This window comes from Podarcis erhardii (assembly GCF_964252035.2).
Source record: "Podarcis erhardii genome assembly, chromosome: 4".
Taxonomy (NCBI): domain Eukaryota; kingdom Metazoa; phylum Chordata; class Lepidosauria; order Squamata; family Lacertidae; genus Podarcis; species Podarcis erhardii.
Genome location: NC_138508.1, coordinates 46,873,419 through 46,895,328, shown reverse-complemented (window position 1 = coordinate 46,895,328; position 21,910 = coordinate 46,873,419). Strand labels below are relative to the sequence as shown.

Here is a 21,910-nt window from a genome sequence, read left to right as displayed (position 1 = left end):
ACAATCAACCACTTTCCACTCAGCACTTAGAATTCCACATACTCTAGCTCTGCCTATATCAGGCATTATGTTTGGCATCCACAGAGGTGTAATCACATTTGGTGGGGTGGGGAGAGGGGGTTTGTTGAGCATATTTATATATAACACATACCAATGGGAAGGAGGCTAAGTGTTGCTAATTTAACACATGCTTATTGTCTTCATTCATGATCTTCAAATCTCTTAGCATAACTAGTGAAGATAGGAAGTCCCCTAATATGTAAACCGCAGCTCTTTCATGGTTACAGCAGTGTCTGCCATCTACTCTAGACAGTGATTTTCAAGTGTCTGAATTTGACACAAAGTCATTTGTGACCAGACCATGAACTCAACAGAAAGAGACGGAGGGGAACATCACAGTTCCTATGATGTCTTTGAGGGGATTTCCCATTCACATGCTTTTGAATATTTACTTCTGTGTCAACAAACAAATCACATAATGATCAGCCCTATGCATTGACAGTTCTCTTTCATGGCAGAGGGCTGAGTTCCAATAAAAAAAAAATGCACTTCAAAGAACATCAAGCCATAAATACATCAGGGGGAAACAGGCAAAAAAGTAATTCAAAAAGATAATATGAAGACAGCCATGCTGCTACTTGCCTTCTTCCAGAGTTTTGGCAAATTTCACTTCACTATCAGCTCCTTGAAACTCGTTAAAAAAAGGTCGAGCTTTGATTTCATAGTTCACTCCTTTTTTGAGCTCAGGAATCACAACACTGTTTTTTGTTGGTGTCCTTACTTCAAAAATCAACCACTCAGATTCTCCTTGAGAACCAACTGTTGGCCTGTACAAAATTTTATATCCCTGAATATATTGGGATTGTTGGTCAACCTTAAACGTGGAGATAGAACAGCCATATTAATACATTAGTAAGCATCAAGTGTAAACAGTTTCAGGTGCTAATACATGTTAGCAGTCACAGAAAACCATGGAGCTTGCTCATTTTTGCATTTTCCCTGTTTCCAGGTAGTTTAATACTACTAACCTCAAATGGCGCCACAGCTGTGTTTGACTGTGGTCTAATAGGCTACTTTAAAAACACTGAAGTGATAGCACTTGCCCAGTGGGATTTTATTTATTTTTCTCTGAACAGTAGGCCCTCGTGACATATTGCAAACTGTTGTTGAAAATCTCTTTCATTTCAAAAACTGTTTTTCTTGTTGCACATTGGACAATAGAAATTTAAAGCACCCTGAGACATGGGCAGAGAGTTTGGATTAAAGATAAGAGATCTAAGTTAAACAGACATGCATTGTATTTTTTTTTATTCCCAAAGCTTTTATTTTCAATCTTATTGTATGCTCCCCTCACCACACACTTAAAAAAAACACCACATTCCTAGGTTTTTTGTTTAAGGCTGCCCTGTTCTGGTCCACTTACAAATTCTAAGAAGAAGAATCCTGCATTCCTGCATTGCAGGGGATTGGACTTGATGACCCTTTGGTCCCTTCCAACTCTACGATTTTATTATTATAAGAATCACTAAAGTCTCTTTAAAAAGAAGAAAATATGTGAACTGAAAAATGTAGCAAACTGCAAATGATCCTTCTTTGAACATGACATCCGAATGCAACCCAAGAAGTGTATGTGTGCACGTGTGTATAGCCTGCTTATTAATGAATAGTAATTAATGCTACTAATGCCTCCAAGGCAGCTTATCAACATCTGTTCAGAGTTTATCATGAGTATGTTGTTGTATTTTGTATGCTGTTGGGAAAATTATTTTTTTAGGCTACTAGCACTTTTGCTTTACTTACTGTCCAATGAACTTCAATTGAGGAAGAAGAAAGGATTGTAGGATTATGGAGATGTAGAACAACATCACCCAGCTCCCGCTGTACTTGTTTGTGATCCACACCCTGACTTGTAGGCGGAACATCTGTAACAATTTCAACAAACTATTGTTAACCTTAAAAGATATATGACAGAGACTTGAAAAACAGGTTTGATTGTACCACTAAGTGTATATTTTGCCTTGCATCCAAGATAGAATGGGGACACAGTCAAGAAATAAATCAAGGGTCAACAAATTGGGTTGGGAATTATTTTGGATGGCTTTGGTGGCCAATCAAGTTTGTGATTGCCAAGATACTCCCCTCTCCCAAGGTTTGGGGTCTTGTATCTGATCTTCCGCTGCAGCTTTGAAATAAACACAGAGCCAAGGAGGAACTGAAGTGCCTCTATCTGTCATCTTCCTCCAGCTCAGGGCATGCTGTCTTTCTTTGCCTCTGAACCTGCTAGGCAGTTGGAGCTCCAACTATCTGGCAGGCAAAGAGACAAGCTTCTGTGCCTGCAACATTACTCTCCAGTAATGCTCAGTACTCCTACATTTTCCATATTTCCAAGCCATTATAATTGGAGCAGCAATGGATGTGGTTTGAGCGTCTGCAGTGGAAAGGGGAATTCATGAAAATTGGGGTGCAACTTGCATGTGTGGAAGTTCTTTTCCACTTTTTCAGGGTCCTGTTGGATCCAAGTGGATAAAAATATTGTTGTTATATACAAAGAGAAGCATTTCAAGTGGGTCAAATATAGTTCAATTAGTGGATCACAAAGTTTGGAATAATCTTCTGAATTAAAAGTAATATTGATATTTCTTGGTACACCCCCAAAAACATCTTTGGCAGACAAAAGTGTAGCTCATCTCAATGTATAACCTTAACAATGTGTCTGTTCTGAAATAATCCATGACTTCTGCCCTTAGTCCTTAGATAGCCAGTGCCCATAAAGATAAAGAATTATAGGGTAGATGGATGAATGATCTGACTCAGTTTAAAAGCATCTGCTTATATTTTATCTCTCATAAAATGGTACTGAATGCCACACAAATGTATTTTGGCATTGCGGCTTGTTTTCCCCACCCCGTTATGCTGGAAGGCAAGTGAATGACTTGATTTCATGACAACTTATGTTTAGTTAGCATAGCACCTAACTTTTAATTGTAAGAAACAGATGATTTTTGAAAACTATTAACTCTGCTGGCACATTTTCTCGGAGAGAACTGTGTACTTATCCAGATTTTGATTTGATGTGAAGCTACAGACACTACTGCCCAGAAATAAACTGTTTAGATTAAAAAGTGGTTTGTTTCTCAGTAGGATCTGCTATAGATGTTTCCTCAGCATTAAGCCCCTTTTTGGTTGACAGCCTTGTTATCTATTGTTGCATACAGAACAAGAGCAGATACTGTATTAACAGTATTTCCTAAAATGGGTGTTTCTTTTCTGTTTCCTTTCAGTGAAGCATATCTAAACAAATGGTTGTCTTTAGTTCAGTCTTAAATACATGTTTTACCTTGTGTTTTCACTGGGTCAGATATTTGGCTGGGATCACTAATTCCATATGCATTGGCTGCCCGCACAAGGAAGAGATAAATTGCATTTGGTTTCAGACCTTTAACTGCAAATGTTTCTGTTTTCACATTTTCTGCTACAGTTTGCCAGCTGCTGCCAGCTGCATGGCTAGGGATAAAGCACACACACACACACAAACAGAAACAGAAACAGGTTAGTACATGCCTGTGATTTAAGAACATAAAACATAAGCACACCAGATCACATAAAGACATAATACCTGAACGCCTCTATTATATAAGAGGTTGGAGTTGCACCTGAATTCAAATTAGGCTTCCATGATAGTGTTACTGTATTTTTGCTGACGTCTGTAACTTCAGGTTTTGATGGTGCACTGGGAATCAAGTTAGGGTCAGTGGGTCTTGGTGGCTGCACTGGAACTCCAAATTCTAGTGAACAGTGATAAAAGTTCAAAGCTGACATATGCTCATCAGTGTGCTCACATTAGGATATATCATTTATTACATAATCAGAGAGCCATTAGACTGTAATTACTTATTTTTATGGTTTCTCCTCTATCCAGATTTACCTTGGACTTCAATGTAAGCACTCCATGATGCTTCACCACTTGGGGTGGAGGCAATGCACGTGTACCGACCAGTGTCACCCAGCTGAAAGGGGGGGGGGGGAGAGAGAGAAAGAAAAATATTTGAAATAGTCTGAGACACAGAAGATTTGATCTCCCAAATGAATATGCATTAACTCACCCAAAGTCCCGCAAATGAAAATTTGTTAGAAGAAAGTGATACTCAATTACACTAAATTAAAATGCAATAGTTGAGCTCAAATTTTAATTGGGCTTCTGTACTTATCATAGAATACAGGATTAAAATATATTTTTTCATATGTTCTATGTTGTGGTCCCTGAAGACCTCGTTGATTGGGCGGGGATATATGGGATAAGGTGGTCTATAGTCCAACTTCTCAGTGCACATTTGTAGTCCTTTTAAAGAATACACCAGAGGTTGCTAGGGGGAATACCTCTCCACCATCTGACATGGTGTGTTAGCCCACTTTTTCTGTTGATGGGGACAATAACATGTATGCTGCTTTTCTGGAGTCATGTTGTGGCATCTCCCTAGATAGTTTAATGTCCTCAAGCTGTGGACTGATTCCCAACCATTCTGTCTAATGATTGGACCCTCCTGGACACAAAGAGTTATAAGAGGACTTCCTGTTCCAGGTCAAGTAACAAGATCTTCTTGAATTCTCACACACTTCTGCTGTATTCTTTGGTCCTTATTTTTAGCTCGCTCATTAATTCTTTCACTTAGTTTGGTCCTAACTACTTGCTCTGTCACACATAGCTACTGGTTCCAGGCTCCCTGCTCACATCAGGCTTCTGCCCGCAGGTACACTCTTGACAGTAGCCTCAGTTCCCCTCCATGGCATCTTTCACAAAGACATCAGGGAGATCTCTCTCGAATTTTCAAAGCTCATACAAGGGCAAGGTTTTTAAGCAGGCTTATTTTATCGTCCCCTTTTATCTACAACCTATTTCTGGTCTCCTGGCGGATGATATGCCTTCTTTAGATACAGAGATTGAAACGAACTTTTATGTTTTATATGGATAGCCCCTAAACCAGCATGGCCAACAGTCAGAGATTATGGCAACTGTGGTCCAGCAATAGCAGGAGAGCCACAGTTTCCCCACCTTTGCTCTAAATACGATCTTTAGAAGTGGGTTAGGGAAAGGCCCTACAGATCTAGAAAGTTACCCAGAATCATGTTTCCTATATAGCTTCTGACATATCCATCTTCATTTCCATTTCACATGTCTGCTTCAAGCACTTGGGACAGGGATGGGAAATTTCTCTTAGGGAAATTCATCACACTATATTGACGCTTCTGTGTACGTGTCCATATATGGAAATGTGAGGTGCTCAGTGGGTGTGTATTATCTGGTAGGATATGTGAGACATGTGACTATGTATATGAATGGGTCTCTAGCTATGTGTGGATGAGAGGAAGAACATTTTGATGGTGTGTTTGGTGGGGGATGTATGAATGGGATAAAATGATTTATTTCATATAAAATTTATATACAGCTTGATTGCAAAAGGGTATATATGTGTGACACTCTGTTTAGTAGAAAAGAGCAGTGCAGGATGGGGGGTTTAAAGTAATATAAGAGAATGTCCTCCATAGTTTCATATTAACAGCAGAACCAAGAGATTGGTACACCTGTGCCAGGTCCAATGTTTGGAGGGGCGCTGCAAGAACTACCTACTCTGGAAGAATGGCAAACAAAGGTGACGGACTTTATGGGACTGGCTGAGATGACTGGCAGAATCCGCGACCAGGGGAAGGAGACAGTGGAAGAGGACTGGAAGAAATTTAAAATATATCTTTAAAATTGTTGTAAAATTGAGGAGTGTTAAGATGTCAAGGGGTAAGAAGCAGAGAATTACAGCTGTAATTAACAAATTAAAGAAAACTTAATGAAAGGGAATTATAGATAAATTGACTAAAGGGTTGCTAAAGAATCGTAAAACAAGGATGCAGTGATGGGGAGGTATGGGGAAGTCGAAGGAAAGAAGGTGCATGAAAATAAGATTATGAAGTTATACATGTTTAAATGTTTTGTATGTACTGAGAAGCTGCCTGTCTCCAGTGCCCAGGCCTCAGCTCAGCAGCTGGCCATGACTAGGCAGAGCTATCTTCAACCCAGCTCCCCTATTGCTTTGGAGTAGGCTGCCTGGTCTCAGTGACACAAAGTTGGCTCTCAGCTGTGCTAGATGTGGACATATGATGATCCAAAAGGAAGCTGTTTTGCAGTGCTTCAGCTTTTGGAAAGGAGCTGGAATGATGAAGCAGTAAGGAGTCAGACACCCACCGGTCAAGCATGTTGAAGGAGTGAGCCAGCAAATAGGAAGAAGAAAAAAGACTGCTGGTAGAGGTGCATAGCAAATACATGAAGCTCACAGGTGCCTGATCTGTGGCTGCAGGTGCCTGCTTGGGTAACTGTGTGTGCGTAAAAAGTTGTCTGCTGCAGCCTCCAGAGGAGGAGATGGAAGCACCAGCAACCACCACTGACTCATACTCAGGATAACTATAGAGTTGAGACCCAGGAGTTCTGAAGACAGAAGTGGGGGTACTTCAAAATATTTCCCTCATATGATTCCTTTGCTGCTTTGTTGTTTTTAGGAACTGCTTGTGCTCCGAGTAATTCTGATTGTTTATCAAGGTTGTCAAACTTGGGGGGTTGCTATAAAATATCAGAACTGTACAATTTTGATGTTAAAGCATGGGATATGCTTTCTTGGTTCTGTGCATGTTTATTTCTCTCTACATAGTCTGTGAGTTCTGCATTTTAGCTTCGCAGCAACCCTGAGAGGTAGGTTAGGCTGAGAGGTGGTTCAGTAACCAATGTTGCAAAATTGCACATGCACAGAAAATCTTTGTTTTTGTTGTTTTCAAGGTTGGAAAACTTCTCTTTTATTTTTCTGTTAAATATCAGGAATGTGGAATGTTAAAATTAAAGTAATTGAAGTGGGAAGAGCTGCTTTACTGGCTTTGTACCTCTTTATTTTGCTTTACAGGGTCTGTGAATGTTGCATTGTATTTGTATATTACTTTCTCTCCTAAGAGCTCAAAGCTGTGTACAGAGCTGTCCTTTCACAACAACACTGTGAGGTAGATTAGACTGAGTTCTTGCCAATAAATTGCCAGTGAAAAACTGAGTAGGGCCAATACATGCACAGCATACCAGGCTCAGAAAATCATTTTGGTGTATATATATGTCTCTGAAAACTACATGCTTCATGCTATTTTTGTATATTTCCAAGCACTACGGTTAACTTCACAATGCTTACTGGATGTTTACTTAGGAAACTTTAAAGTCTTCACTGTGCATGTAGCTTCTCTCTAACATGTGGCCTTTTAACACATAGGTCAGATCCTAAATTGCCTGTAGACAGAAGCTGTATCAGATCTTTAACAAAAATTAATTAGAAAAATTACTTTTCTGGTGATGCAGAGGCAAAATTGCATAGCCTTGTGACTTTCCCGTCCCTCTCTACATCCCATGAGATAGCTTCTGTTTCTATGAGCTCCATTAAGTTATTATTATCATTAGTAAACAGGCAGTAGTTCCCAGAAGAGGGTGTGCACGTGCTATGTTTGCTAGAGGAAACGATAGAGGATTATAATTTCCTAGAGGTTAGGTTTCATTTAGAAAACAATGGTATAAGTAAATATTGCCAAGTTTGAAAATGCTGAGTTGTGAAATTTTTTAGGTAAACCCTGCAGAAAAAAACCTCTGCAGGAATATTAACTATTGCTAAAGAGCGTGTGATGTGACTCTACTACAAGGACAATGCAACAATCCATTTTCATATGAAGTTAAAGGACAAATTATTTGAATGTCATTTTTACTCCTGTGAATAAAAGAATTGCAGTTTCTGGGCATGGAGTGGGCTGGGAGATGACCTCAAGACCCAGAGGCGTAGTATGTGCAGGGTGAGGGGGCCTATTGCCCCGGGTGCAGGTTTTTTCCAGCTTTGTGAGTCTGATTCCACATCCCAGCCTTGCAAAGCAGTGCGGGGCTAGCTGGGCATCAGGAGAATGCAACAGGCATGCGGCCTTCTAATCAGACCATTTGGGCTGAGTGGAAGGGCATGAGCCTGCTCTGCTGCTTTCCCATGTCACCCTTCCAGCCCATGCTAAACAGACTGGATTGGAAGTTTGGGTGCTTGCCCTCTTGCTGTGTCCTCATGTCGCCCACCATGCTCCTAGGCCCCGGCACACCCGGGGAAGACTAGTTTAAATTCCATATGATATACCATCCTTCTTTACTAAAAGGTAAACAAGATGCTTAATCAATGAAATTGCTTGCAGGAGAATTAGGGGCTTCCCTTTGCCCCCAAAATTGCTTATATCACAAGTTTCTTCAGAGAGAAAAATCACCATTGAGTCACTTTGCTAGAAAAGAAACTGAGTGAGGACTTCATCACAGTTCCACCGTAAAATAATAAAAATGTTGATAACAATAGAAATAATAATATAATAATAATATGTTAGGTTTTGCTCCATTTGCTTGTCCATATGAAATATTGGAAGATTTTAACGTCCACAGCTGAAGCTGAAAATGTTTTTGGAACTGATTTGGATAACACAGACAGCATATAGTATAATCACCTGATGTCAAACACCAGGCAAAGCCCACCTGAAACTGCCTCTAAATACACACAACTAAAGATTAAACCACTCTAAAAAGGTCAATCTAAAAGTTAAAAAAACACCACCGCCAAACGGAAGAGTTCAGTAATTCTGTGCTGGCATAAAGAGTTGCATGGGCAGGTAACTACATGGTTTCAGGTAATGTATTGTATGAAAAGATGTCTTTACATTTGGCCTAACTACATGAACCAAGTTATCCTAAGGCAAAACACCTAGCAAGTAAAAACAGGTGTTCATATTCCTTGGAAAAACGCAAACCATTTTGCTACAACTTGTCTCAAAGGAATAACACATTGACCAAGCATGCTTCCATAAACCCTCCGGAAGCCAGCTCTGTAGTCGGTTATTTTAATCTTAATAATATTTCCTGCATATGTATAGGTAGTAAAAAAGGGGGGGCAGGAAACACGAGGACAATAGGGATAACTGCTAGTAGAGAAATTATAGTAAATGAACTGTAGAGAATATTTTGAAACAATACAATCGTACAGCTTTCATGTTATGCGAAAATGCTGGAGCTTGTTTACTGTTCACATGCCTGCTAGCAAGTGAAACGGATTCAAAACATTTATGGTTACAACCAGGACTAAAGGGAGAAATGAGCTAATAGGAAGGCACATATGGCATGATCAATTCCCACCCGGAAACCTATATCCCCACTGTGGACACGTGGATCCAGAATTGGCCTCCACAGTCACTTATGGACTCACTGTTAAGACCGTGTTCATGGAAGACAATCTTACTCGGCTATAAGCGATCGCCAAAGAAGATTCCTATGCATTGCTGTACCACCATCCCATCTTCTATGTTTAAACAGTTTTATAAATTAATTCTTCTTAGAAGAAACTTACTTAGGAAAACTGAAATAACTTGCCAGCGGCTCTGTTATAATCTAAGGTACTTTGGGAATGCAGAATAAGCTATCTCAAGACATGAAGAATCAAATAAAGATGATATTAATACAGTTATTTAACATTTCATTAATTCTAAAATTAGAGGTTGCAATGTTCAGGGCCTCAAGGCAAGCACCAAAGAGAAGCAAAGTTAAAAAGAATTGTTTGGTTTCAGTTTCAAACTACCTTGGCATATCGAATCTGTAATGCACCAGTTTCCAGCTGCTTGATGCGGGAATCCTGTGTGGAGATGAGGGTGCCATCCTTTCTCCAGAGAATTGTTGGCATTAGAGTGCCTGCAGCCACACAGCTGAGTACTAAAGTACCATCCACAGCGACAGTCTGATTCACAGGACCTTGTCGAATGACAGGAGGAGGCCGGTCGGCAATAACTGGCAGAAGAAACAAGAGGGAAGGAGAAAGGTTTTCTGCAACTGGAAGCGATTTTCTAATCATCTAAGCAACAGTAGTTGCTTCAGGCTTTACAAGAATCTAAAGATAATTAAATAAGTAATGAAAGTAAAGCATGCAATATTCAGGGGATAATAATATGGTGTTCAACTACAGAATATGTGTTAATATCCAGCAATATTTTTTTAAGGAGAAAAGGCAGTTCCCTGCATTTGACTCTTCCAGACATGTGCTTGGCTCCAACAACCTTAGAAGAGAAAACAACTGACAAAGTTTCCCACCTTCTTTGAAAGATGCCCCTTTCTCTAGTCCAGCCTCCTTCATCTAGATTCTTCTAATGCCATTAATGAGTTAACTTTTTCAATGATCAGCCGGTTGATTTGTTTCTTGATATGTGTGCAAACCACTATTAGATTTCATCAAAATTATTATGCAACACTATTTAAGCTCCACTTAAAAAGCTCTATATTTTCTGACTGATGCTGCGGTGTTCTTACTGTTTTGGAAGGATACCTTTGAACTGAAATAAATGTCACAATAAAACTTAACAGGTGCAGTTCAGAGGTCACAAATTCAGCCCAATAAACTATTTTTTTGGACTAGGAAAAGCCACGTCTCACACGTTTCCCATATAGTGAAGATATTCTGTTTTTCAATACCACATTTTCCTGTCATGTCTAATTAACCAGGATCTGATCCTAGTTTTATATCCAGGTTTTCTTATGCTACATTTTACCACCAGATATCATGAGAAATGTGGTTTAAGAAACCAGATTATCTTTACCAGAAGATGTATAAGGCACATGAAGGGAGACTGAACTGTGAGAAGAGGACACAGCTCATTTCAAGACATCCAGATTCAACACACTATGAGTGCTTGATAATTTGAAAGGTAAATTTAAGTTACAATTGCCTAAGCAAAAACACATTAATCTTATCAAGTAATGTCTCTCCCACATACTTCTGTGTAGTGCAATCAAATGCATTTTCACCTTAATAAACACCTTATATAGTAGAAAGTATATAAACTCAAAATCATGTTGTTACCACGCTAGAGGTACCATTCTGCTACATTACAAGCAAAGTTAAAATAAACACCTTACCATCAGTAACCTCCAAGTATGCTTTTGTCGTGATGCTTCCCGCAACATTTAAAGTCTGGCAAATATAATAGCCAACATCAGATCGTTGGACATTTGTAATAGTGAGGTCACCCGTTTGAGAGACAGAAAACCGGCTGGAAGACTGAGGAGGTTGGTATGAAAAAAGCAAGTTCTGGAATATAAAGAGAAAAAGTGGGAAATCAGCAAGTTAGATGGATTAGCCTTCATAGATATATACAACTTTAAAATTCAGAATACCCTATATTATGAAGGTTATAGGACCATTTTTCAGATACAAAAGTGATGCTGTAATACAGTCCACCACCCAAGATAGATGTGACTAAACACTGAAACTTGGATTCCCATGGGCCACAACAACAAATAATACATTGGTTATAACAACATATCTAAGACTGCAATGCTAACCACACTTATTTGGGAATGTCCCATTGAACTTCTTTTTGATTCAATACTCAAGGATAAATGCAGCCCCAGTGCTAATTACCAGATGTTTGCAATGTACAGCTGTGAACATAAACTTAAAAGTTCCAATATATTTACGGGAAGGATGGTATTAGGTAGAACCAGTCTAGATAGACCATAGCAAGTGCTTTGTTGCTGCAGTTTGGTAGGGTTTTGATCTAAAGCCATATAGTAATTCTCTTCATGAGCTGGGGGAGACTGTTATTTTTATATAGGAGAGTGTATCTTATTTTCCTTTTAGACAATTTTTGTGGAATAAATGTCCATAATTGTCAGTGCTTTTTTTCCTAAAAGAAAATGTTTAGGGGTGCTCTCATTTTCCTACCCATATTGAAATACTGCCCCTCAATGAGGCCAAACTTAGATTCACAAAATGTTTAGGGGTATGTGTACACCTGCGTCCCCCCAGAAAAAAAGCACAGATAATAGTTATATGGGAACTATTCAGATGGGACAGTATGAGTACTATGTGCTAGGGAGAATGGCCATCAATTTCATTGACCACTGTTAGCAGAATACTGGACTAGAGGAACTGAACCATCTGTCCTGTTTCATGCAAACATGATCAAACATGTCTATCATATACAGGTAACTTGCATCTTATGCTAAGTTTACTTATGTGATTGCACACATTAGGAGGAGAAATAAATAAGTAAATGGAGAGAGGAGGAAACACATTTTCCATTTATTTATTTCCCTCTCTCACTAGCACACTGCTGTGATTGCAGGCTTTCTGTACTTTGGAGAGGCAGCAGGAGGGCCAGGTAAGCAGCCTTCCACCTTGCGCGCGCGGGGGGGGGGGGTGTCACCTCTGGAGGTTCCTGACTTTATATGTTATTTGCATTTATGCATAGACCTCTGGAACAAAACCATCACACATGATATGAGTTAAAAAACCATCACATATGATACGAGTAAAACCACATGTAATAAGAATGCAAATATATGGATTATAATTTCAAATATATGTCAAGCTCTTTTTCGTAGTATAAACTTACTAAAAACACTAACAAAATGCTGTCTGCTTAATAGTAAATGAAATAGTAGACTTCTGGCAGTTGAAAGAAACTACCATTTATTATTATCTTTATTCTCACATTTTAAAAAAAACCACGTCTTTGTATTTTTTATTTGTTTTCCTCCTCTTTGCCTTGACATGCATCTAGCTCTCGATACCCAATGGGGTTTTGGACATTCTTGTAGTACAGTAACCTCCCTCCCTGTATCCATGACATACACTGTATGACAAACCACAGATGAAACAAAAAAGAAATTGTGCTACCATAATTGTTCTGAACAGAATTTTACATACATTTGGAATCAAATGCCAGATTCACTTTTCCGTGTCTAACTAAAATATATTTAAATGCTTCATTTCATAGAGGAGGGCTTTTAGTACTTTTCTCTTCCAATTAAACTTTATATTCCAAACAAATAGGATACACTGTGTTTCATTTCATGCTAAGCACTAACAGATCCTTATCATGGTTCTTTTCCTTCTCATTTTCTTGCTACCCATTGGCACCTGTTCAACAAAGTTGATTTAAAATCCCCCCTCAGCTTGACTGAAAATTCTGTCTCAGGCCACATGCTATATTTTTTTAAAAAATAACTTGAATATCTTGAACTGTACACAGTCCTGAAGCATGTAGTACAGCCTACAAAATTCTTGAGAAGCTTCCTGGTTTTTCATCCTGCATGGGACAATATGTGGTTGACAGGGAACAGAGGGGTCTGTGTAAAGCCAGGATGTATATTGAGTTTGCCAAGGAATTAAACACTTTTTACTAGTCCTGACTTTTTACAACAACCAGGAATGTAGGCAGAGCCTACACACATATTTTGAAAAGAATCAAATGAGCATAGCCAGTCATCCAACAGGCATTTGGATGATGTGGGTGCAGGAGAGCATTGGGCACTAGCAGACAAAAACGGGCCTTGTGTTATCTAGATGCTTTGGCAAAGCTTCAGAAAGTTCATTTTACCTGACTTCCTTCTCTTCGCCAAAATATTGCTGGTTGAGGGTTTCCAGTTGCTTCACACTGGAAAGTTACAGTTCTGCCCAGTGCAGCCACCTGGTCACGAGGCTTCACAACAAAATGTGGTGGTTCTGAAAGAAGCGAAGTACAACACAATTACACCGATTAATTCGTAGCTGAGGTGAATGGTTTTCTGTTAAGGGTCTTGTGCATTACATCTAACACACAGAGAAAGGTCCTTTTTAAAATAAAGACTAGTGCTCAGGTTCAACACTGTTTTAACAAGGGTTGATGTTGGTGGTAAAGTGCTGGTAGGACAAAAGGTTGAAGACATTTTTATTTGTCACAGCATAAGAAAATAAAAATTCCCTCACATCACTGTACTATGTACTCTTAAAGTAAAAACCACAAAATGATTGCAAATTCAGGGGTTAGATACACAAAAGTCATCATCTTTGATTTACTGTAGTTCAGAAGTCATTTAATAGCTTCCATAAGAGGCTTGATTTCTGATGTAGGATGAAATGCTCAGGAAAAAAATTCAATTTAACTCAAAAGCCCTAGGATTGCTACTGAGTAAATTATAACCATTTAAAAATCTTCAATGCAATTACTGAAGAGGAATGAATTTAAAGCAACGGTGAAGCAGAATGCCTGCTTCATTTACATAGGCAAGGGCATGTTCAAACAAAATATATATGTAAATGAAGGCAAATTTGAAACATCTGCTCATCGTGACATTATAAATACTGCCAGCATTGTCCAAACTGTTTGATTTATACAGACTTAAATGGCCACTTCATCTAGCAGTAAATAGAACGTCAAAAATTATGTCAGTTGCATTAAGCTATGGCAGTTAAGTATATTAGGCACAGTGACTGAACTAGAGTAGAAAATATTCTTTTTAAAACCCTGTTTCAGCTTACCCTCTTATGCTGCAGAAACAATGGCTTAAATGAGATATTGCTGATTTATATTTTTCAGATCTTCCACTCTACTATTTAAAAGAAGAATTTTTCTCAACCCTTACTAATTGTGATAAGGCATCTCACAATCAAATGTAGGTTGGGCTTTTAAGACCCCCCCATCATTATTTATCCAAAAACACTTTATATTGTTGGTATTTTGTTATAGTTGCCTGTAGCATGAATGACAAGGAATCACAAAACTTGAAATTCTTTTAGGGAAGATATGGGCAGGGTGTTGTTGTTTTTTTAAGTGTATAAGTATCTTATACTGTGATGAGATTCACAGAAAACCAGGTTGTCTAAAGTTCAGCATTAGGTAAATGGATTCTAGACTATCAGATTTATGTTAACTATTAAAAGTCTGACTTCTGAAGAACAAAATTGCCTTATGAAGTCTTTTGGTTAGTGCAAGCAAATTAGTTTTCTGTGGATGCCCGAGGAAATCGTGTGGTGGTGGGAAAATATATGATTTTATATTTATAAACTCTTACAAAAGATTATGGAACATGTACTAACAAGGCAAACAAGGATTAGTAATATTGAGGTTTATTGTTTGTGTAGGGTTTTGGGTGTTAGGAATAGTGATGAAAAGTGATCCTAGTCAGTGGAATTTTTGGTCCGCTAAGATAGGAACGATCTACAATGCTCCTCTGTTCACAAAGTTGTACCAGCTTCTCACTAAGAGACTATACACTTTAATGTAGACTACTTTCAAGGCTAAATTGCTGCAATAATGTCAATGTAGCAATCCCTCTCTTGATAAATATTTGCACATTTGTATTACAGAACCATACGAATGAAAGAGGGGACGACCACCGAGATATACAGAACTTTAACTGTCCAAAACTTTTTAAACTAAGATCAGGAATTTCTCCTCGTGGAGTGAATCATGTTAGCCTGTAACATCAAAAGGAACAAAGAGGCTTGTGATACTTTAAAGATTAAAAATCTTCTGACAAGGTAGATTCTAAAATGGGGGTCAACAACACAGTGACTTTGGGAACCATGGTGCCTGGAACGGTGGCCACTGGCACTTCCAAGTAGGAGGGCAGCCCCAGGCTTCGGAGTGCAGGCTGCTATCTGCAAGCCTAGGGAGCCCGGCGGGAACTCCCGCGGGCTCCCAAGGCTTGCGGATAGCTTCCTGAAGCCTGGAGAGCGAGAGGGGTTGGTGCGCACCTTCATTTTTGGAGGGGAAAAAGTGCGTCCTATAGGGCGAAAAATACGGTAAGTGATTTCTGTGAAATGAGCTGGCTTGGCTGTTCCCACCTGAGTTTTTATAGCCAATGAATGAAGTCAGAGAATTGATTGATAAGTGATTTGTTTGGACACCAGAAAATACAAATTCCTATGGCCCTAAAGAGCTGCTGTTTTCCCTTCCTTTGTTTTTGTCTTTGGTATCGCCATGGTTTTCCCTTCCTTTATCACTAGCAACCAGGATGCATCATTCCTGTGGTGGCTTCATCTGAAATCAGGAGCTCCCTATAAGTTACTTTATGTAAATATTACAGCACAATAAATGTGGGTAAATGTTAAAGAATTCCCTCTCCCCCTCCCACAAAAGGCAAATGTGAAATCTTTGCAAATAGATTTAAGCATGCCTGCTGCTGTGCAGGAGCTGACGTACTGGCACTCATTAAAAATTCACAGTACAGTGGTGCCTCGCAAGACGAAAAGAATTCGTTCCGCGATTCTCTTCGTCTAGCGGTTTTTTTGTCTTGCGAAGCAAGCCCATTGACGGCTTAGCGGATTAGCGCTATTAGCGGCTTAGTGGCTTTTATCGGCTTAGAGGATCAGCTGATTAGCGGCTTAGAAAGGTGGGGGAGGAAAAAAACCCCGCAGGAATTAGCAAGACATTTTCGTCTTGCGAAGCAAGCCCATAGGGAAATTCGTTTTGCGAAGCGCCTCCAAAACGGAAAACCCTTTCGTCTAGCGGGTTTTCCGTCTTGCGAGGTGTTTGTCTTGCGGGGCACCACTGTATTGTTAACAATACAATTGTACGCATGTCTACTCAGAGATACCGTAAGTCACTTTGAAAGTGGATGGAGAGAAGTTTTTTTCTCTCTCTCTCTCTCTCTCTCTCTCTCTCTCTCTCTCTCTCTTTTTCTCATAAGCAGAACTCATGAACATCATTTGCTGGATGAAATAAATTGCTTCTTCACACAGCACATAGTTACACCACAGAAGGCAGCAATGGCCACTAACTTGGATGACTTTAAAAGAGAATTTGCCTTTCCATGCACAATTTTTTACACTTATCTTCTGTCATGATGATACTTTCATTTAGCTTCTTTCATTAAAGCTTTATGTTTAAGTAGTAGTCTGACAAGCATGCAGATGATCATCAGCAACACTTACTAGTTCTCCAAAGTCTGCACTGAATATAATTTAAACAACGTGAATCCAGCATACCTCAAAAGAGGTAGAGGTGTGTGGGTGTGTGTATGTTTTCCTCTGTTCATTTTTTGAATGTGGTGGTGCAATAAAAGAATACGGTAGAATTGCAATTTGGATGCACAGTGATGAAACCATACGACCACTTTCATTCATGTCTGAAAGTATGGATTAATATCCACATTCTCAATTCATTAACTTGGCTGCCTTTTCTGTTGATGCAATTGCCAACAAATCCATTTAGCAACTATTTATACTACCGCCAAAGCTCCATTAACATTATCCAACAAGTAATTATGTCATAATTCAAAGTGCTTTAGCATTTACTGAATTCTGAAGTGCACAGCAATGTATGCTGCAGCTATTTCCTTAACTCTCACTTTTGCTATACTTAATGCTGCAGGCACCATAAAGTGGTGACTATAACTGTTGGAATGGGCCCAGATACACTCTGCTGTTATTGTAAGAGCTGCAAAATAATGAAAAATATTTTACTTCATTAGGCTTTAAATTGATCAATTCATTACATTTCATCAAAATAACCAAAACCTTAAAAGCTGTACAGATATGTTTCAGGCATTACCCTCAGTTATAGTTCAAGCAACATCGCAGTGATGCCACTATTAAAAATACAAACTCTTTATTTCTGCTAGATTTCAAGGCAGCTAGAAGATTAGGCAGTTTTCTCCTAGGGATGGTGCAGGGACGATGAATATGGTTTGCCTCTGCAGTCCGCCTTCAAGCTCATGAAAAATACAAACTCTTTATTTAAAATACAAACTCTTTATTTCTGCTAGATTTCAAGGCAGCTAGAAGATTAGGCAGTTTTCTCCTAGGGATGGTGCAGGGACGATGAATATGGTTTGCCTCTGCAGTCCGCCTTCAAGCTCATGAAACATCTTAAATTCCGATTCAAACTTTAGTCAACTAAACTACATTTTTAAATTTAATAACCCTAACTGTTGTTATCAATATTAGCAATAAAAAGAAAGGAATGCAAAGTATTTATTTTTAAAAAAATCGCTTGAACAGCGGATATGAAAAAATGAAGTATAAGATTCAAAAACAAAATTTTACTCCTTTGATTCATGTGCAACTTTTTTTTTTTACTATCAAGGACTTGCACACCTTAGTGCACTTGGAATGCATCAAGGTGAGAATGGACCAGACGCACAACTTAGAAATAAGAAAAAAACATAATTAAAACAGATATAAATAAGCAAGCCATTACCTTTCATGCTTGCCACAAAAATTACCCATACTTCATGCAGACTCTGCTCTTTGCAGTCTGTCCAATCAATTATAAGTGAAAGATGGAAGCTGATTTGTTGACGAATATGGAGGGGTATGGATGGAAAGAGGGAGAGATGTTCCATTCACAGGGATAACGATGATTAGAAGATGGCCAATAAAATTTCAACTTACCAGATACAACTACAAACAAAAGAAAAAGAAAAGAAAACATGGAATAAATAAATTGGAACATAAAATGGAACAAAGGTAAAATGAATATGCTTTTAATTCTATACACTGCTTTGTATGGTATTCTTTCAGAAAAGTGGTATAAAAATAATAATAATAAAATGTACAGCGATCTTATCGAAAGACAAAACATATTTAGGATATACAAGAAAACAGCATGAAACAGATGGCTTATTGCATATATTGTTCTTTTTTAGCAGTAGAAAAAGCTCAATTCCAAACCTGGAGATGTGAAGTGTAAAGAATGAAGGAGATACAAGAGATGTGCTACAGTGTGAAAAGGATCTATCTGCCTGCTGAGCAGAGTGATGGGATCATATTCAGAGAACCGCCACCCCCAACCTACTATAACATGTCAGGGGATTGTCCACCACCTACTGCACGCTGGGAAGCAGAATAAAAAGTGAATTATGATGTTCCATTTGCAATGTAATCTAGGAGTAATTTTCATAATCAGCTTCAGTATTCAAGGCGATTATACTCCCTGCAAGCAAAAAGGGATGAACAGCTACTCAATATACCTAGACAGGATTGGTAGGGTAAAAATTACTTAGTTTGCTGGGAAGAGCAAGCCCTTTTCCCTTTCCTCCCTGTTTGAATAGAGCCAAGATAATTCCCTTTCACACATGCATTTGCTATCCAACTATATCTTTATTTTTATTAACAAAGAGCACTTCTGTAAGCATACTAATGTGGAAAGCTGGAAATGATATCAATCCAGAGACCAATAAAAAATAGTGGTTTTTTATTTGTTTATAAAAGTGTATACTACCCTCTAATAAAATATCAAGGAATATAACATTAAAAAACACCATTCGGTATTGAGTGGCTTCTCCTAAATCAAAACGTAACTTGCTGTACTCTGACTAATTTATCAGAACCACAATGGGACCTAGATGCCCCAGTGACCCTAATCCAAGCCACAAGTTGCTCCTGATATTCATAAGGATATTGATCCAACAGACATTGTTACTTATGTTGCTAAGAAAATACTGTCCACTTCGCAATCTGAATACATTTTTTAAAAAACTTGCAGACTGTGTTTCATTTATTGATAAGGAAAACAGAGATCTTCCTTAATTTAATAACAGAAAATTCTAAACAAGTATGCCCACAATCTATGAGGAAGAAAGAGAATGCTCTTGCCTGTCATAAATTTCAGTTGTAGGGTAGCAGTGTACAAAGGAACCTATCCAATGTATGTGGGCACTCAAACCTTTTTAGGAGGATAGGAAGGAGTGTGGTCTTCCTTAATTTGGTGACAGAAAATTGTAAATATGTATGCCTTTGTTAATCAATGGGGGGAGTGTGGTCACTGACAGCATAGTTCACATGTGACCTCTGTACCAGGTCTATATGACTTGGGGCCCTTGCAACTACAGGAATACCTGCTCCTGCATTTAGCTGCCAGTGTAATGTGTTCATCTGATAACAGCCTCCTCTGATTGCCCCCACCATCTGAAGCCAGGCAGGTGAAGACAAGGGTGACAGCATTTTCAAATGTGGTACCCCAAGGAGACTCACCTACGGTAGTGCCTAAGGACTTTCCCTTTCCGATACCAGGCAAAGATGCTTTTATCCACCATACCTTTTAAAGAACCTTTTGAACTATTTTTCCTTTTAGTTGTTGTTTTGGAATTTGTATTTAATGTTTTATTACTTGATATGAATACTGCCCTTTCTGCCTTATGTATGGGTGAGGCCTTCATTTTCATTGATTACCGTATTTTTCGCTCTATAACACGCTCCTGACCATAACACGCACCTAGTTTTTAGAGGAGGAAAACAAGAAAAAAAATATTCTAAACGAAATAGTGGATATATGATTTTTGTGGTTCATGCTGTGGCCACAGACATGTGATCTGACAGTGAGTTTGGAGTAGCCCAATGCAAAAATCCTGAGGATCCATGTGGATCCATGCTTTGTAACCACGGAGGAGGGAAGGAAGGGGAACCATGGATCCTCTGCTCACGACTGCAGCAGATCCCCCCCGCCACCCGCAGGCATTCGCTCCATAACACACACAGACATTTCCCCTTACTTTCTAGGAGGAAAAAAGTGAGTGTTATGGTGCAAAAAATACGGTATATTTCATGCAATATGCTTTCCATGTCATGTGGGGGCAGAGGCAAACTTGTGGCTTGCTACCATGCTCATCACACAAAAAAAGTCAGGGTTCCATGAGCTCCCATGGAAACACATGATATTTAAATATCTATGTACAGTACGTTTTTTGACAGCTACTGATTAATTCAAGGGCAGGGTGGTGGTGGGAAGCTGGGTAAAGTAATGCCTCATCTTTTGTTGGGGTTTGGTTCCAAGGGTTATGTGTATACAGACAAATTGTATATAGCCAAACCCCTGGAATCACTTCACTGTAAGGCAGCTGGTGGAGGAGACAGACAGAGCACTCCCAGAGTTGGTGTGCTGAGTAAGCCTTGCCCAGTAAGCAAGGCTGAGCTTAAAATCTCTTTTCGCACCAGGTTACCCCAAACAAAACTGCTTCAAAATCTTACTGCAAACTTATAAGCAAGTTTACAAAGAATGCTAATGTCACTACAGAAAATGTATATATACACACATACATATTATGCATTATATAAACATAAAAAACTAATGGCATACATTTTTACACAGCCATCTTATTATTTCAGTGACTAATTCGAGTGCAGAATAATTAATGTAACATTTGAGTCATAAGTAGTAAATGTCTAGCATTAAGGTTTTTAAGGGATGTTCTGCATATCTCAAGCCCTATGGTGCTCTTATTTTTGTTTTAGCCTTTTAAATAGAGTAAAATTAACTACTGTTAAGCATGAGTACACTTCCATAATTAGCTGGTAAACACCTGCAGTATGCTAGTCTCCAATAAAATGCACTAAGAAGAGTAATAAAATTCCATCTGCCAAAATTCATTAGTCCAGGGGGGAATGGGTTTGTGCTCAAGTAAACATTAGACAGTACAAGTAGCATAAGAACATGAGAAGAGCTTGCTGGATCAGCCCAGTGGCCCATTGAGTTCAGCATCCTGTTCTCACAGTGGCCAACTATATGCCTGTGGGAAAACTAGGAGCAGAGCATGAGCACAGAAGCACTGTTTCCCTTCCTGCAGTTTCCATCAATTCAGAAGCATTGTCACCACCACCATGGCTAGTAGTCACTGATAGCCCTCTCCTCTATGAATTTGTCTAACGCTCTTTAAAAGATTCCTGCATTGCAGGAGATTGGACTAGATGACTCTACATTTCTATGATTCCTAGGCAGTAGTTTTCAATAGCATATTAATTTAGTTTTTGTGGTTTGGGTTCGAGACCACTGCTCTGAGCTTCTGGAAACACAATATTGAAATAACATAAAAGTCTGGTTATTGATATCATTATCATGTATATGGATATTGTGCTGTCTTATGTTTCTATGTACACAAATTTCCTCCTTAAAATGATTGAGATTGTGTTTAATATATATATTTTAAAAAATATATAGCACTTCAAGTTCTACTGTTAGTAAGAGGTCTATTGATGACTTAAATAATTAAATAGTTTTTTTTCCGGGGGGAGGCAACCATCACTACCCCAAAATCTGCTTTACTTTGCTACAACTGAAGGAAGATTTGTATACTGAT

At 38.8% G+C, this 21,910-nt stretch overlaps 1 protein-coding gene and 1 long non-coding RNA gene across 7 annotated transcripts in view; one reads left to right on the top strand and one right to left on the bottom strand.

Annotated features, from left to right (window-relative positions):
* The window catches only part of ROBO1 (roundabout guidance receptor 1), a 585,029-nt gene that overhangs the window by 51,171 nt on the left and 511,948 nt on the right, over positions 1-21,910 (bottom strand). For all 4 annotated transcript variants that reach the window (XM_081858408.1, XM_081858409.1, XM_081858410.1 and 1 more), the window contains 8 exons: positions 13,453-13,577; positions 10,985-11,156; positions 9,657-9,862; positions 3,926-4,007; positions 3,617-3,785; positions 3,338-3,504; positions 1,801-1,922; positions 643-874 (listed from right to left, as the gene is read on the bottom strand). In XM_081858408.1, coding sequence (XP_081714534.1) covers positions 643-874; positions 1,801-1,922; positions 3,338-3,504; positions 3,617-3,785; positions 3,926-4,007; positions 9,657-9,862; positions 10,985-11,156; positions 13,453-13,577 — 1,275 coding nt within the window. The remainder of the gene's footprint in view (positions 1-642; positions 875-1,800; positions 1,923-3,337; positions 3,505-3,616; positions 3,786-3,925; positions 4,008-9,656; positions 9,863-10,984; positions 11,157-13,452; positions 13,578-21,910) is intronic.
* Positions 1-21,910, top strand: part of LOC309340045 — a 153,019-nt gene that overhangs the window by 92,243 nt on the left and 38,866 nt on the right. The window contains exons 3-4 of one of the 3 annotated variants that reach the window (XR_014155761.1): positions 12,177-12,231; positions 18,485-18,641. The exons of 1 other annotated variant lie outside the window; for it this stretch is intronic. This is a non-coding gene — a long non-coding RNA (uncharacterized lncRNA). The remainder of the gene's footprint in view (positions 1-12,176; positions 12,232-18,484; positions 18,642-21,910) is intronic. One more of the 3 variants, XR_014155760.1, reaches the window with a different exon arrangement.